This window comes from Chanos chanos, chromosome 10 (assembly GCF_902362185.1).
Source record: "Chanos chanos chromosome 10, fChaCha1.1, whole genome shotgun sequence".
Taxonomy (NCBI): domain Eukaryota; kingdom Metazoa; phylum Chordata; class Actinopteri; order Gonorynchiformes; family Chanidae; genus Chanos; species Chanos chanos.
Genome location: NC_044504.1, coordinates 8,750,841 through 8,767,997, shown reverse-complemented (window position 1 = coordinate 8,767,997; position 17,157 = coordinate 8,750,841). Strand labels below are relative to the sequence as shown.

Genomic DNA, 17,157 nt, shown 5'->3' with positions numbered 1-17,157 from the left:
CATTTTCTGATTCCAAAACGTTTTCTGCTCTACGTGGTACACTGGAATTCAATAGAGAAAAAAAATGTTTTGGACATAACAGCCAACTAACAGTCAGATCTCACTGTTGTTTCCTTACGACACTGGATGTATGTGTAGCATGCTCTCAGTTCAGCTGTGCTAGTGTGTGTGTGTGTGTATGCTGCCTCCCGTTGTCTGTCAGTAACATTGTTATGAAGACGGTTAAGACAGAACTGGTGCTGTGTGAGGCACTCGAACCGATGTGAGATGACTCTCTCATGACTGTGGCACAGGTCTGACAGGTCAGGTGGCATTTGTCTGTCTGTCAGGGGTTCTCGTGAGCTTTTTGTGTTTTAAACAAACCTCCCTCACAGCCCAGGCTTTTCACACAAAGACTATCTTTAGACAGAGTGTCTTTGATGTCTACGCCATCTTTCCTTCCGAGCTGCCTATTGTGAGCGGCGGATGAATGGGCCAGAGACGGCCACTGTCTCTCAGTCATGGGAGATTATCTACACCTACAGCCAGACGAAGCAGACAACCACATATCAGGATTTACTTTCCTCCTTTGTCCCACAATGGTCTTACGCTGCCAGAATGAGAATGAGGAGGGCCTTCCTGATAGAACAATGTAAACTCCTATGTTTATATATGTATATGTGTGTGTGTATTATAGTATATATACAGTATAGTATATTGTAAGTAGTTCAGTTTTGAATTCACAATGGCATCCCTCTAAGACATGGATTGAGGCTGTCTCATTCATTCAGTGAATGAATGTCCAGTGATGGGTTGGAGGTGTGAGGGAACAGAATGTTCCAGAATTCTGTTTTTGTTTTTTGTTTTTTTTTAAACTGTTACAGGTCTCACAATACAGATGCGCATCAGTGCGGCTAATGGTGGGAAAACAGAAAATGATGAGCGGTACGAGCACGCTGTCTGGGCTAGTCCAAAAAAAAAAACAACAAAAAAAAAGGAGAATCTTTTTTTTTGTGTGGGTTGTGAAATGCCACCTCCAAACGGAATGACAGAGAGCGGCAGATCTCTCACAAAGGGGACGTTACCGGGAGCGGCAGGTGACAGTGTTTCTGGAGCTGAATGGTGATGTGCTGAGATATCAGATCGTCAGGTACAGACAGCGACTGAGCCCTCTCCTTTTTTCAGATGTGCTATCAGAGAACGGTTTTTTTTAAAGTACGACTATAGAGTACTTGGCAGGTTTTCCAAAACCGTGTGGCCACAGTTCTCTTTCTGGCTTTCCATTATAGCAGGAACTGAAAAGGTGTGAGAAAAACGCTACACCAACACCAGGAACCCCGACCTCAGACGTGGCTTAGAGTCAGCCAGCGTGTTGTGTCATTTAACAAAATGACCTTTTAAGTTCACTATTTCATCTTTAAAGAAAACATGAACTGATGTAAATGTGTTCAGAAGTGTGAGACTGTGACAGTCACATTGTAGCAGTCTCAGATTTAAGGCCTGTGTCTGTTTGATGGCTAGAATAGTGGATCTCTCTGAGGACCAGACTGGCTAAGGTAGGTTCAGAGTGATTTTAAATTTAGAAAAAAAAAGAAAAAAAAATCAAACAAAAATGTGCAAAAGCATTGTAAGTGAATCTCCCACTGTCCTTCAGAAACACCCGATTCATTCTTAAGTAGACACATGCTGTCTCCTGTTCAGATAAACCAGATAAAAGAGAGTGGTTGAATGCGTGATGTCCTTAAGAATCTGAATCAATTTCACTCAGTGGTCCAGAGGATATGAGAATGGCCAACCACTAGAGATGAGCAAAAAAAAAAAAAAAGCATTGATCCATTTTGTTCCTTTTCTTTGAGACAAAAAACCCTGCAAAAATGAGTAACATAAGTAAGCAGTATGTTTTAAAAAGAGCGCAGACCTGGTCCTTCAAAGCACCCAGATGCCCCATGAAGGAACCAATAGACAAAGATTCCTTCAGCAGGATTAGAGACATTTTTGTCTGCTCAAATCCTAGAATCTCTCTTCCTCTCTCTCTTGCTCTCTCCCTTTCTATCTCTCTCTCTCTCTCTCTCTCTCTCTGTCTCTCTCTCTCATCTCTCTGCATCCCAACCTATTCAAAGTAAAAAATGGGAGAAACCATCCAAATGCCTCCTTCTAACAAAGCAGGCACCTTTCCCCTCCTAATTCTCCCTGTCTCTTTTCCTTCTCTTCTACGCCTCTCTTCTCAGGCTCTCCTCACCTCCCCTCTCAGGAGGTTTTTGGCATCGGTAGAGTGTCCTCTTGACTGTACAATCGGATTCGTCACGAGAAGGAGATTAAATCCCCGCGGTTCTGGGTTTTCCTCCTGACTCTGGGGAGCCGAGCTGAACAGAGGAAGAGGCTGCCTGTCATGGAGACTTCTGGCTGGACTCTCCTCCGTTAAAAAACCCAGCAAAGGAAAACACAAACACACCAAAAAAAAAAAAAAAAAAAAAGCCCGCACGAAACGCTTCTCAAGAAAAGAGTCATCCACAACGTTATTACCCAGACCCCCGGCGTGCGTTCTCCTCCCTTCAGTCATTTACAAACGTCCCTACACGTGTCTGTTCTCCTCCTCCTCGACAAGAGGAAGAAGGAGAAGAAGAAGAAGAAGAAACGTCCGAAGAGGTAGCAGAGCGTCATTCATCAAAATTAGGATTACGGGAACGCGTAATCTGAGTCTTGTTGTTAGTTGTCGAAACATGAAGAGTAGGGTGGTCTGTTCGGGTCCATGCTTTTAGCACTGTGAGCAGGGCTCCTCTTTGTCTAGTCTAATGGTGAGCATAGGCTCCATGTTGGGCCCAGTGGCTGTGCTGGTCGGATAGTGGGTGGGCTGGTAAGACACAGAGTGCTGGCTCTTCTTGGCAGCCAGGTGATATCTATGGCAACAGAGCACCATAACCAAAGTGGCGGATGCCAGAAGCAAGAGAGTGCCTCCTCCAGCAATAACGTAATACCAGTAGGTAGGCATGGGCTGCAATGACACTGTGCTGTCTACTGTGGGCTCACTTCTGCCAGGTAAGGCTCCCCCTGGTGGACAGACACAGAACAGTTGGCTTGGGGTAGAGAGGCATGCCATTTTTTTTTTTTTTTGTACTTGCAGCTTGAATGATCTGTTTTTTTGTAATATTGATTTTGCTGTTGTTGTTGTTGTTTTCATACAAACAAAAACAGACATTTGCTGCACATAGACACGCAGAGGCACATGCATGCAGGTTCTCCCGAGCACTGGAAACAGTTAGTGAAACAGCCAATACATGTATCAAGCTTTCATTTGTTTGTGAATCGATTGGCTGATCTATTCTTTTTGCTGCTCTTTTGTGCTCTTCTCATTGGAAAACAGTGGTGTTGTTTTCTGGGATTATGAAATGATAAGGCCAGAAATCTTCCACTGAATGTTCTGAACCTTCAGTTGATTCTGTTAGCAGTAGATCGATAAGGCGCTTTGTTCTTGTAGAGCTGATTGTCAAAGCCTGGCAATTCAACTCACATATAACCAGTATATATCCACACTGTTTCATATTCTCCCAAAAGTTTCCCATATTGGACGAACAACACAGCTTTGAGTCTGCAGGGAGATTTCAAACACTAACACTGAGGATGAGGACTAGAGATTTAGCAGAGCTTATTCTCCATATTAATGTTTTGTCTATAAGACTTGTGCCTGCAAGCTACATACAACTGAAAAGGTTCATCCTTTCTTTTCTGTGTGTGCGTGTGTGTGCGTGTTGTGTTTTGTGTGTGAGTGAGTGTGTGTGTGTGTGTGTGTGTGTGTGTGTGTGTGTGTGTGTGTGTGTGAGTGTGTGTGTGTGTGAGTGTGTGTGTGTGTGTGTGTGTGTGTGTGTGTGTGTGTGTGTGTGTGTGTGTGTGTGTGTGAGTGTGAGTGTGTGTGAGTGTGTGTGTGTGTGTGAGTGTGTGTGAGTGTGAGTGTGTGTGTGAGTGAGTGTGTGTGTGTGTGTGTGTGTGTGTGTGTGTGTGTGCGCGTGTGTCTTTATGGGGTCATTTGTAAGCATCGTCTCTGTGTTTGTACATGTTGTGTGTCTCTGCCAGGCTCCACTACCTCAAGCCCAGTGCTCCCATCGACCCAGCACAGCCCATGCCCACAAACCCAGCACCAACAACCAGCCAACCAACTCCCACACTAGCCATGCCAACCTCAGTAAACTCTTCCATTAAAAACTCCTCTAAACCGTTCACCTGGAATGGGTCCCTTCGCATAAACTTGGAAATAAATCAAGCGTATGAAATTTAGCTAGGCTCTGTCTCTCTGCTTTATCTCTGTTTATGTTGTTTTGTGGATTCTGGCTGAAATAGAGAAGTTGAATGAATGGCGCCTGGATGAGAATCAACTCCACATTCACCTGAGCGGAGTGTGAAGCCATGCAGTGTTCCATGTATGTGATTAAATTTGGCCAGAGAGAGAGAGAGAGAGACAGAGACAGAGAGAGAGAGAGAGAGAGAGAATTAGAGTTTTAGAGAGAGACAGAGACAGAGAGAGAGAGACAGAGAGAGAGAGAGAGAGAGAGAGAGAGAATTAGAGTTTTAGAGAGAGACAGAGACAGAGAGAGAGAGACAGAGAGAGAGAGAGAGAGACAGAGAGAGAGAGACATGACACTGGAAAGATCATTATTATCTCCATGGTGGTGCCATTCCACATATTAAACAAAGGAAAAAGGGAACATAACTCTCACTGAGGCTGGAGCCACATAAACGAAAACACAATGGAACTGTAATACCTCAACACACTGGCCACTTCACAACTGTAACACTTTAATTCAGACTCCCTGACATAAGTTTAACATTAGAGCTTCAGTCCATTTATGAAAAATTACACATAAATTGCATCTTTCAGAAGACACAGCCAACTGTTGCTATGTTATAATGACTATGAAAATTGTAGTGACCACTTTACAGTTGAAGAATCTGAAAAAAATCTGAAATTTTCTGATAAAAAAAATGTGAACCTCTGTGTCATGACATTCAAATACAATGCTCCTATTATGTTTTACGCACAGTGCTCTAATAGTACCACACATGTCCAGGAATATGGATATGACTTCATGTATACCGCAGTATAATACCCAGGCATGTCTCAGATCAATGCAGTGGTTCTGAATGTGAGTTGTCCATTGCTCTCTGACCCATGACAAAATGCAAACATGACTTTCATTGGCAGCACACAAACAAACAAGAGATCACCAAAATGGGGTTTTCAGAGGCATGCTGGGATACGGTCCATGCTGGTGATGATGACAGGAGTAACACTGCTCTCTCTCTCTCTCTCTCTCTCTCTCTCTTACCATCCCTCTCTCACTCACACACACACACACACACACACACACACACACCCACATAACATTTTCTTATGAGCAGATGTAGTCTGCCTGAGTCCAGAGTTTCTGTGTGTGTGTGTATGCATGTGTGTGTGCGCGTGCGCGTGCACGTGCGTGCGCACGCGCGTGTGTGTATCTGTGCGTGTGTGTGTGTCTGGCCACAGATGTTTGGTGTGAAAACTTAACCCACATTCAGTGTCTGGAGGCCTGCTAGTTAACTGTAAACTGAGCTCTACGACAAGCAGGAAGCACAAGCACTGGCACAGGAAGGGACAAAGGGATGTATGCCACTGAAACTCACCGGTCATGTCTGGAGGAAAGGCAGCATAGGGCTCTGAAAAAACAAACAAACAAACAAACAGACATTAACTACACTATGTAATAACGAACTATACTATCAGACTGATATAGCTCTCACTCAAGTTTCAATTCAATTTCATTTGTTTAGTGCTTTTTTTACAACGGACTAGACTTGAGACACCCCGTGAGCAAGCCTGAGGACACAGTGGCAAGGAAAAGCTCCCTTTATCTGAAATAGTAAGAAACCTTGACAGAAACCAAGACTCGAAAGAGGGAGCCCATCATCCTCTGGCTGGCAGTGGGATTGTTAAGACCAAACTGATTAAAATACGCATTGATGCATATCTGTATCTAATCACTTTATCAGCTAATACTGTAACCCAAACGAGTGTGAAGAGGAAAGCAGAGAATCCCTTAGAAACAGATCTGTGTGTATGGGAGGCCGGAGGTGATGTCGTAGGGACTCGGCTGAGGGAAAGGTGAGTGTGCCTGTATAATTTGGCTCAGAGAGAGAGAAAGTCTTTTCCACCGCAGCAGGCCATTAAGAGAGCGAACACGTTGACAGAAAACCCAGAGCTCATTAAGAATGGTTGGAATGCAGAGACACTCAGACAGAACAGAGCGAGGGAACCTGGGACTTCTTTGGCAGCAGAGCACGGCTGCTGGGTGCAAACTGAACAGAATTAATTGATAAAAAACCTACTCAAGGGGGAGGAGGGTGGGGGGGGGTGGTGTCTGGTGTGTGCATGCGTGTCTGTGTCTGTGTGTGTATTTGTGTGTGTGTGTGTGTGTGTGTGTGCGCGTGTGTATTTGTGTATTGGTATATGTTTATCCCTGTGTACATGTTTGTTTGTGTGTGTGTGTGTATGTACTCGGGGACATAAAGGCAGTTCATGTGAGCATTTGTGTAAATGCATTTGTATTTGTGTGCGTGCGTATGAAGTCTAAACTCGCGGTCCATTGCGGTGAGTGTGCTCAGACTGTTTGCCCACTGAGTTTTGTATAAAAATGAGATGTCCAAAGAGGAGGAGGTGCATTTACTCCCAAAAAAAAAACCCCTTCATTCTGCCGCTGCTCTGAATGATCCTGACTGACTGAAAGACTGCACCGAGGCAAAGTGACTCCCCTGTGTTTTAACACATTCCAGACACTTAAATTAGGGCTTTTCAATTCTGAAAAACCAACAAAATCCAATATCCACACGAAAAAAATCCATGAGCAAGAAATCCTGTGGTTTTTTAACGTATGCTTGCTAATTAAAAAAACTTCAGCCAAGCATTGGTATGTAGTAACACCAGAAACCAGGAGCATTTCTGTGGCTTGAGAACCAGATTTGAAAAGGGCTGTCTTTGGACCAGCTGTGTATGTGTGTGTGTGTGTGTGTAATAAGAGTTCCCAGCAGCCTGAGGATGGTCACAGCTCTATAAGACCCTGTTTACAAATAAGGGATGAGAAGATCGGGGGGGGGGATCTAATGAAACATAGATTAGACTTGAAGCCTAGTGGGCTTGTGTGGCCTACTTTTCTTTTTCTTTTCCTCTTTAGATTGAACAAAGCGTTAAGGGGGGTCTTTCCTCTCCTGTTTGTTTTTCTGTTTGTTGTAAAAATGTGTGTCTCTCTGACTGAATGAGCTAAGTGGACGTAAGAACACATTGCCTTGTTTCGCTGGGAGAGAAAAGAGAGAGAGAGGCTGGAGATAGAGGGACTTACGTGTGCACTGTTCCAGCTCAGTACTGGAGCTCATGTGAATATTGTCGATCCAGACGTGACCTCTGCCGCTGTGCTCAAAGAAAGCCTCAATCACCACCTGCAGTGGGGGGGGGGGGGGGGGGTGAGCAGGGTGAGAACGGGCGAGACTAAATATTCTACCGTCAACTGCTGTCTACCAACTGCTGATTGCTTTGACCCCGTAGCTGCGCTCTTGTTATAATAGAAAGATATAAAATGCAAAAAAACCAACCCCAAAACAAAACAAGAACGCAACAACAACAACAAAAAACAAAAACAGAACATCAACAACACAATGCAGTACAACACAAAAGCAGTAGAAATACAGAAACAGATTGCATTTGAGAACAAGGCAAATATTGTGATTGGAGGAGCTCTGTACCGGACTAGGATCAGATAAAACTATAGTACCACGCATGCTGTTATTCAGTGGGCTGGGGTATGATCACTGTTTCACAACCACACTGTCTCAGATTCCCACATGACACACGTAACATAAAACACATATGAGAGTGTTATGAAGCTGTGTGTCAGTACCTGGTATTCTTTAGGAGACTGGGGTAGGATGGTGCGTCCCTCCTTCCACGTGGGTCCCTGGTCACCCTTCAGGGCCCAGAGTAGTGTCTCCTCCTCGTCGGGGTCTCTGAGGAGCACCCTCAGACTGCCCTGGGCATCCCCATGCAACTGGTAGTGAAACAGGAGGCAGAGTGGACCTCTCTCCGGACCGACCGCTGGGCTCAGCAACCTCGCACGCTGTCGTTCTGCTTTAGGGCTCGCGTCAATGTACAGGAAACTCCCGAAATCTGCATTAGCATGACAACAGAAGAGAGAGAAAACACCTGATTTATATCATATGTGTTTGTATGATGTGTGTATGTGTCTGCTTGTCAGAAAGAGAGAGAAGACAAAAGATAGGGAGTGACAGACAGAGAAGGAAGAAAGAGAGAAAAAAAGAGAGAGAGAGAGAGAGAGAGAGCTGCTGTACCTAAACGTTGCACTATTGGTGTTAAAGAAAGGTGATGAAGGCGATAAGGGTTTACAGTGGGATTGACTGAGATGTTCTGTTCAATAATAATACTACTACACTCACTATAAGCTCTTGTCTGTTACTAAATCAGAGAAATTTCACTTTGTTCTTTCACCTCCTATGCCCTTTTCTCCCTACTCTGTCAAAGCCACTTCCCTCCCTTTGCTATTTCCCGTCGCCTGCTTATTCCCATGCTTGTCAGGGAAGGCGTAGACGATCACATGTCTCTCATGAGGACTCGCTGGCTGCTTCTTTTCATTATACTGCGGAGAACTTTTCTAAGACGCCGCAACACGTGTGGAAGTTTACACCATGCGATGCAGTGACTGGGGAACGATCACGTGCCGGCTTTCCACCCCGCGAACACTGTCAAGTGAGCCCGTGTGGATGTCCGGCCAGTCCGGGGCACCGCTACCGGCATACGACACTACGTCTCGGCGGTGGTGAGCTGTAGCGTCTTTTCCGCTGCGCAAACCGAGCGCTCTATTCTGTTATTCAATGGAAATACCACGGCATCAGCAGAGGAAGCATATGCACTAAACACATCATGTGCTTTTGACAAACTGATATTTATTTCCATCGTTCCCCTTTCTATCAGGCTTGTTCAGCAGTATAATTTCCATCGAGGAAGCATCCTGTATGTCTTGGTGAACAATGAATAAATTATTAAGCACTTTCACTGCCTTTTTCGGTGATGAAATACGGAACTTGCTTTCAAAACAAAACCATTAACATTTTTCCTGTTTTCTAAGCACGGTGCTTAGATGCTGCAAATGGGCCTTCTGTCAATGTCAGTTTGTTGACATGTCAACTGTAGAAACGAGAATACAATGCGGAAAGTAGGTTTTGAAAGTGTTTGTTGGAGAAAGCTCCCGTAAAACTTCCTGAGAGATCTGCTAGCACAGCATGACATTAGCGATTAGCACATTTCTCTCCGACACCTTCTCATCTTTACTAAACACGTCAAGATAAATCTAGAGTTCTCGCAAAAAATAAATAAATAAATAAATAATAGCGCTGAATATCAAATGATCTTTTAGTTTACTCCCCGGCTTACCGAATTTCAACTAAACTCTCTTTTTTAAGCACAGCAAGATTAATGAGACATAAAACAAAACATGCACACCTCTGTTTTCACCGTGAATACAAAGTGCCTCAGTAACTCCAGTCCTTAATTAATATAGCAGAACTTTTTTTTCCCCTGTTTGATCCTGGGTATGGTGTATATAAAGGGAATTTAATTGTAATATCTGCAATGGACGGAAGACTGTTTAGCATAAAGTGATCTGCCTGTGAGGCACGCAGCGAGGGGTAAGGAAAGCTCTTCTGGGAGTTTTTCTCTCAAAAAGAAAACCCCTCAGTTGTAGTTAATTAGGCCTACTGTGTGTTAACTCCTTCCGTGCTTTCTTACTTTAAGAACATTAAAGTTTCGGTCAACTGTAGCACCCATTACAGGAGTCTCAGAGCAGCTGAGCTGAAGCTTGTGTTTTACACAGGTCCAGTGTGTTTTACAGAAGTAGTTCATGTTAAGTTTCATTTTCAATGCATTAAGCAGATGTATGTGGTCTTGTGTTTGCATTTTCCAGGTTTGTGAAGAGAAAGAGTTAGAGTTAGGTCCCTGGCCACAGTTTGTAGGTGAACTGGGAGGGAAAGGACCTTTCTGGGGGCCAGAGGTGGTACTTTTTGGATTTAGAATGACTAAAACAGACTCACTCCTCTCTGCTCTCTTCTCTCTGGCTGGATCTCTCTTTAAACCCACACATATGGAGAACTGAGCAATTTTCTTTTTTTTTTTTTTTGCTTTCCTTTTCTTTTTTATCAGTGTCCAAAGGCAGATTGTGAAGAGTGAGGAGTAAGAGGAGCAGAGAGCTTTTAGCCCAGAGAAACAGAGAAAACAATGTGTGTGTGTGTATGTGTGTGTGTGTGTGTGTCTATTTACAAAGGTATAATGGAGTGAAAGGATAAGGGCTGGGCTCATATCCACAGAGCGAGAGAAGATGGAGAGAAAGAGTGACACAGACTATTTCCAGACCCCAGCTATCACATTAATTACACATAATTAATGAGACAGTCTGTTGATGGATGGTGCATGAAGGAGTGTGTGTATGTGTGTGTGTGTGTGTGTGTGGGAGGGGGGATGTAGAGAGGAGTACAGAGGACTCTATCAATACTGTCTATACACATTACCTTTTCTGCTGCCTGCTGCAATACAGCAATAAAAAAAGAGCATCCAGTGCTCATTCAGACCAACGCTATTTAAATACCACCACAACCAAGCCTCTGGCCCACTGTAACACACCCTAATATCTGCATATTTAGGAACAAACAAAGAAATTACAGCTACAGGGGCTATCACAGTTACAGAGACTGGTACAAATACAGAGGCTATTACAATTACATACAGTGTTACCATCAGAAAGATTATTACAATTACAGATACTGTTACAGTCACAGAGGGTGTTACAGTCACAGAGACTGTCACAACTACAGAGAGCCTATGTCATGATTAGAAAGCAACAGTGTAACACAGTGTACTTATATATCTTATATATACTTTACAGTGTAGGCCACATATTCTGTAGTTGATGTGTCCTTGAATTGGTATGAGGATGGGATGAATTGGGATGAGGTGATTGTGCATTCTAATCCTGTATTAAATACTAACCATCAGAACCAGGGGAGAGGTCCAGACCAGAGCTGCTGTGTAGGGACCAGCTCAGATCAGCTTTGGGATCGTGAACCCAACTGCACAGATCTCGCTCAAAGTCACACATTTCACCCAAAGATACAGTGGATGATACTAAAGAAAGAAAGGAAAGAGAGAACAATATCAGTTTTATGCATTGCATTCATAGAAATATAGTATGTGTCCTTAAGTGTATGTATACAGTATGTAAGTAAAATGAGACAGAAGTTACTTATTTAGACAGTATGCGTCCCTCGAATGAGTTGTATATGTTTAATTCTCAACAGGCTTGCGTTTCTGAGACTACTTAAGGACAAAGCCCCTGAGTCACACACTTCTGCAGTCTTTATTATAATACAGCTCTATCCCCAGACACCAGGACAGTAAATTCAAGCGGTGCCAGCTTCATCTGCATGGTTCTCCTCCTCCAGCCACCCCCTCCTCAGCAATCAATGCAAACACAGGGAAGGAGCTGTCGCAGGCTGGTGGTTAGCATAATGTTAGTTCCTCTTCTGGAAGGAACTCTTGAGATGTACAAATGGACTCAAAAGACTCTGTAAATGCATTGGCTGTTTCAAAAGAATGTACGGAATGCATGCATGTGCCCCCCCCCACCCCCTCACACACACACACACACACACACACACACACACCGAGTCACTGCAGATGCAGATGCTCATTACTCAGTGTCGGTATCAGGCAGGCATTGATCAGAGTGATTGACATCATCAATACTTCTCAATGATAGCACTGAAGCAGAGAGATTAGCCTGTGCTAGGGACGTCCTTTGACTAATCACTGCCCTGTTTCATTTGTTACAGTGCCAAACCAGGTTCGCGCATGTCTGTGTGGTTTTGTGCATAACTCACTCGGCCCTCTCTGGGTAGTGCTGGTCTCCTCTTCAGGCGGCGTCGGTGTAGGTGTATCGGGAATGGTGGTGGATTCTGTAGAAAATGGAGGGAGGGGAAAAGAAAAAAAACAGAAAAGAAGAAAAATGAGAAGAAGCGCAGAGAGGGAAAGAGAGATGTGCCAGACTGAGTAATAACCTTTATAAGCCAGACTCTAAATGAACTCATCCACAGGTATCAGCATAAACACCTGAGGCGCTTCCACTGTTTCACACAGACAAAAAAAAAAAAGAAAAAAACTTAAGCTCTAAGCATTTGAGTAGGAACTGTGAATCTGTGTGGATCAGTGAGAGGTTGTGCATAAGAGAGAGAGAGTGAGAGAGAGAGAGAGAGAGAGAGAGAGAGAGGAGGGGGGGGTGGCTTCCCTGCCATTTGCCTCTCCCCTGTGATAAATGCTCCTGGCTCAGTGACCTTGGTATACACTACGCACAAATACACAAACACAGCCAGAAAACGAATCAAAGCACGAGGCCCTCTCTGAACTGTTCCGTGAGGGTTACTGGAGGCAAACCTTTTTCTGACCGGCCACATCAAGCAGAGAGGGTGGGTTGACACTGCTTATGACTCATTTAAAGAAACAGACTTAAGACCGCGGATCAAGAACGTTGAATAGAGCAGTTTTCCCTCAGAGCCTGAGCCAATGGTGCTAACCACCAAACTATCACCTTCTTCTTGAACCCCTGCGGCAACAGACCCAAACCAGTTGCTTCCGTATTAACAAACCACAGTTTCAATCTTCAACCCCAAAAAAACCCTCAAACCCAGGAAGCACTGATGTTCCTGTATTAAGTCATCCTGGGGTTTTCCATGAATCATAAATCATTCTCGGTCTCTCTCCACCCCCCCCCCCCCCCCCACCAACTGGACTTTAGAGTTCATTCACTTAAATCCTTCTCTCTCTCTCTATCCTAAGAAAGGTTAAGGAGAGAAAAGGAAAGACAGAGAGATGCGTGAGGCATTTGTATTACAGTCAAAACAGCAAAAGACTTTTGCTCCAATCTACGCTCTCACAGTCGCCAATACAAAATTTGTTCTTACAGAAACATTGGACCTAATAATCAACCCTGATTAATCACAGAGAGGTCCAACAAGTGAAGTCTTAAGAATAATACATGCTAAAAGAGTCATGATTATCAGCCGTTAGCATCATTAGCGTCATTACGCTTTATAATTCACTCCCTTAATCGGTGAATACGTGAGAGGCATCGTTAATCGCGCAGCCACATTAGCAAAAACATGAAAAAGAAAAGTCTGCCGTATAAATATATTAATAATTATAAGGAGTTAGCGCACATGAAAGAAAAAAGTCCAGCTGTTAGTGTCTCTGACATTAGACTAGTATTAATCTGGTGCCATTTACCGATGCAATTAACCCCCCGGCAAGCCCAATGTCTCCGGGTGAGGGGACAGAACACACAGCCACTGCTATTCCCCTCTCTCTCTCTCTCTCTCTCTCCCTCTCTCTCTCTCTCTCTCTCTCTCTCTCTCTCTCCCTCTCTCCCTCTCTCCATTTCTCTGTAATTAGTGAGGAAAGACCGCACACCACCATACACGACCACTGTAGGACTCATCCTCTCTCTGTCTCCTGTGTGTGTGTGTGTGTGTGTGTGTGTGTGTGTGTGTGTGTAAAGGTCGGCCTCGTCAGCGTGTGAAGAGAGAGACCTTTTGGCGACGTTGGCTTTGTCACTGCTGACAGAGGAGAGCCAGAGAGGGGGTGTCAGGGTTGGGTGGAGGAATGAGCTGGTCTAACCTTCAGAGATTGGAGTAGTCTGACACTGGTATGGATACACCAGCATCCTGTCAGGTAAACACACACTGGCCTGTTTCTCAGTCAATATTGAAATAATATGATTACAGCTATCATATACTACAGCTCTGTCATTCCATATGTATCACAAACAAATGCGCCGGACTCTGCTTGAATTAAATATATAGGATTCTGATTCGGATTCACACTGGGAGTGTTGCAGTGCAGACATGTATATGGGCTGGAAAAAACCTGGGAGAATCCCGCTGTGTTTGTAGATGTACGCTATTCCAGAATGTTCTCCCTATACTTTGAGGATTAGCTTCTGTTTAACCTCCTAATGCAGGCTTTGGTCCCTTTGCCCTAAAACACACACTGACACAGAGATTTCAAATGGTCAATTACACAGAGTGAGCCTGTGGATAGATTCATGTCAAACAGAGGGAGCTGGTCTTGGCTGAGTCTGAGCTGCAGTCAGTCAGCACAGGGGGGAACTAGGGCAATGTTTGAGAGAGCCCAGAGAAACCAGAATCTCTGGACAGGGTCCATAAAACCAGAACCCAGTTCACAAGGTATCACATTATCCCTCAAGAAGAAAACAAGTGTTTAATGTAATAATGGAAGGGTATGCTTGGGCAAAATCATGTAAACACACGCTTACACAGAGAGAGAGAGACAGACAGAGAGACAGAGAGAGAGACTTCTAACAGTTAAACAAAAGCAGATCTCTTCTTACAGAGTCCTGCTGTAAGTGAGAGCTGCATCCTTAATTGGTAACATTCAGATGGATGTTCAAAGCCCCTTGGCCTTTCGGGTTTCCTGACAATAAGTTAATTTTCTCAGAACACTAAACCAATTAAACGTTTTCATTTCTGATTCTTTTTTACACAGTATACAGCAGACTTTTTTTCTTTTTTATCATGTATTTACATCCTTTCCCGCCACAGTGATATATTGTCTCAGCGCTTCTGGATTCCCCTGTGGCTGACTGGGAAAGTGATGCAGTAATCTGGCCAGCCAGTTTGCTTGGCCAGTGATAATGGAACCCCCCCCCCCCTCTTCTTCCCCCCTTCTTCCCCCAGCTCCCTTGTGCTTAGTCAAAACAACAGATTGTTTCCAGGTGATAAATATCTAATGCATTCATTCATAAACCGAACATTCTCAGTATGGTTCGGCAATGCACAATTTTCCCATTCCTCATCAGAGGAAACAAAAGAGCAATATTCCAATAATAAATTCCCAGATTTCAGGTTTATGGCAATGGCAGAGTTGAAATAGAATACATAACAGATACAAAAAAAAAAAAACCCCACAGAACTAAAGACGTCAATGGCTTAGGAGCTACAGGGCAGATGTGTACCGCTTTTCTGCTTTTAATGCGTTCATTAGCTGACGCACAGCAGGACAGAAAGGAAAAAAGAGAGAGAAACAAGGAGAGAGAGAGAGAGAGAGGAATGACAGACAGTGAAATGAACTTCCCACATGTGAAAATGATCGCTTCTCTCCGCTGTTTAAGTCCATGTTGGATACGAGGCCTGGGCTTCCCTAAACGCTCCCACCCCCACACACACACTCCCTCCCTGACACACACACACACACACACACACACACACACACACACACACACACACACACACACACACACTGTTTACCCATCTGTGGGCTGTTTACATGCAGCCTAAACAGTGAAACTACACTAAACAAATTACATCATGCATAGAGCATGCACCGACTTACAACACAAACTCAGACCTTCAAAACGGATTTAATTGGCACCTTTTAGGAAGAGAAAGCCGAGGTATGTTCAGAAACAGACAACGGTGGAATCCTCCATTCTATGGTTTACTTTTTAACGAATAAGAGCTGAGAGCTGTAGCATGTTCCTAATACATTATCTGAATTGTACTTGCCCCCAGTAGAGGTCACTGTCCCCTCATCCTCTCTCTCTCTCCCCCCTCTCTCTCTCTCTCTCTCTCTCTCTCTCTCTCTGCAGAGGGGACCTCTGGCACATCACAGTTTGGGCTTGGTTGTGAATAATGGAGAGGCAGAGAGTTGACTGAAATGTCTGAGGTCATTCTGTGTGCCTTTCACGCTTGGGCTTACACCACCGCTGTGTGCCACGTCTCCTCTCATTTAGCCATCCATTCATTATTTCACTCTCTCTTTTCTTTTTTCTTTTCTCTGCAACTTCTGCCCATCGAGGAAAGGTAGGGAGAGAAAAGGAGATGTACATGCGTGTTACAGATGTGTGTGTGTGTGTGTGTGTGTGTGTAAGAATGTGTTTTTGTTTGTGTGTGCATGTGCGTGCGTGTGTGTGTGTGTGTGTGTGTGTTTGTGTTGTTAGACATTCAGGAGACCATGAAGGCCATAGTAAGCATGTTGACAGCTGTGTGTGTGTGTGAGGTAATCAAGCCTGTTTAGTGGTGTATGGCTGATGTGCCTTACTGAATATTTAAAGTATCTGATTCTCTGAGGATTATCAACACATAGCAGAGAGTTCATTTAACACCCGTGAATTTGCTGTGTATCAGTCTAAAATGATATGGATTGTGTGTTGAATTTGTCATCCAAGAGATACATTCTGACGGCTTTTGACTATAATTATGATGGCTTTTTACTAAAATTCTGATGACTTTTGATTATATTTCTGATGACTTTTGACTATAATTGTGATTTTGACTAGGTGGCTGAGTGCACTCTGTCTTTTGTGCACTAGCCAAAGAAGAAACATGTAAGGAAGGTCAGTCATTCATTCAAATCTGTGTGTGTGTGTGTGTGTGTGTGTGTTTGTGTGAGTGTATGTTTAGTTTATAGAGGAGGTTTCTGATGACAGGGTTTAAAAGAGGTTTGATGCTGACGGTTCAGAGAGAGCCTGCTGAGTTTCCCTCACATCTGGTTCACAGACCAACACTGATTCCCCTAGCGCACAGTAGATGAGCTAACCAAGACTCTCTCTCTCTCTCTCTCTCCTCTTCTCCCTCTCTCTCTCTCTTTCTCTCTCCTTCCCTCTCTTTCTCTCTCTCTTTGCCACTTTCAATGCCAGCACCATGCTAGGAGCCCAGATGACACACAGAGGTTTAAACCTTACGGTGTGTTTGCTTTCACAGTGCATCTTTAACCCTTGCCAACCAAGCTCGCGCGGAGCTGGGTAGCGCGCCCGCCACAAGGTCCGCCTTTCATCCTCCCGCTTTCATTGTTGAAACATCGGAATTGGGGTGGGGTCTCCTGGGACCCCAACGCCCGCCCCGGCTACAGCCTTTTATTGCGCCCTCTCAGTCAGGCAGACACAAAGTCAGAGCGACAGCCTGTCAGAGCCTGCCTCAGGCCAGCCTCTCTCCGGCTCCGCAGCCAATCCGCTGGGACCTGCGGCATGTCATATCCACTGGCCGTCACTCAGACGTGGAATGACAGCCAGCAGATTCGGTCTAGCG

At 44.4% G+C, this 17,157-nt stretch overlaps 1 protein-coding gene across 2 annotated transcripts in view; it reads right to left on the bottom strand.

Moving 5' to 3' along the window:
* nrp2b (neuropilin 2b) overlaps positions 1–17,157 on the bottom strand; it is a 56,935-nt gene that overhangs the window by 2,439 nt on the left and 37,339 nt on the right. For both annotated transcript variants that reach the window (XM_030786089.1, XM_030786090.1), the window contains 5 exons: positions 11,941–12,015; positions 11,051–11,185; positions 7,896–8,161; positions 7,341–7,437; positions 5,632–5,664 (listed from right to left, as the gene is read on the bottom strand). In XM_030786089.1, coding sequence (XP_030641949.1) covers positions 5,632–5,664; positions 7,341–7,437; positions 7,896–8,161; positions 11,051–11,185; positions 11,941–12,015 — 606 coding nt within the window. The remainder of the gene's footprint in view (positions 1–5,631; positions 5,665–7,340; positions 7,438–7,895; positions 8,162–11,050; positions 11,186–11,940; positions 12,016–17,157) is intronic.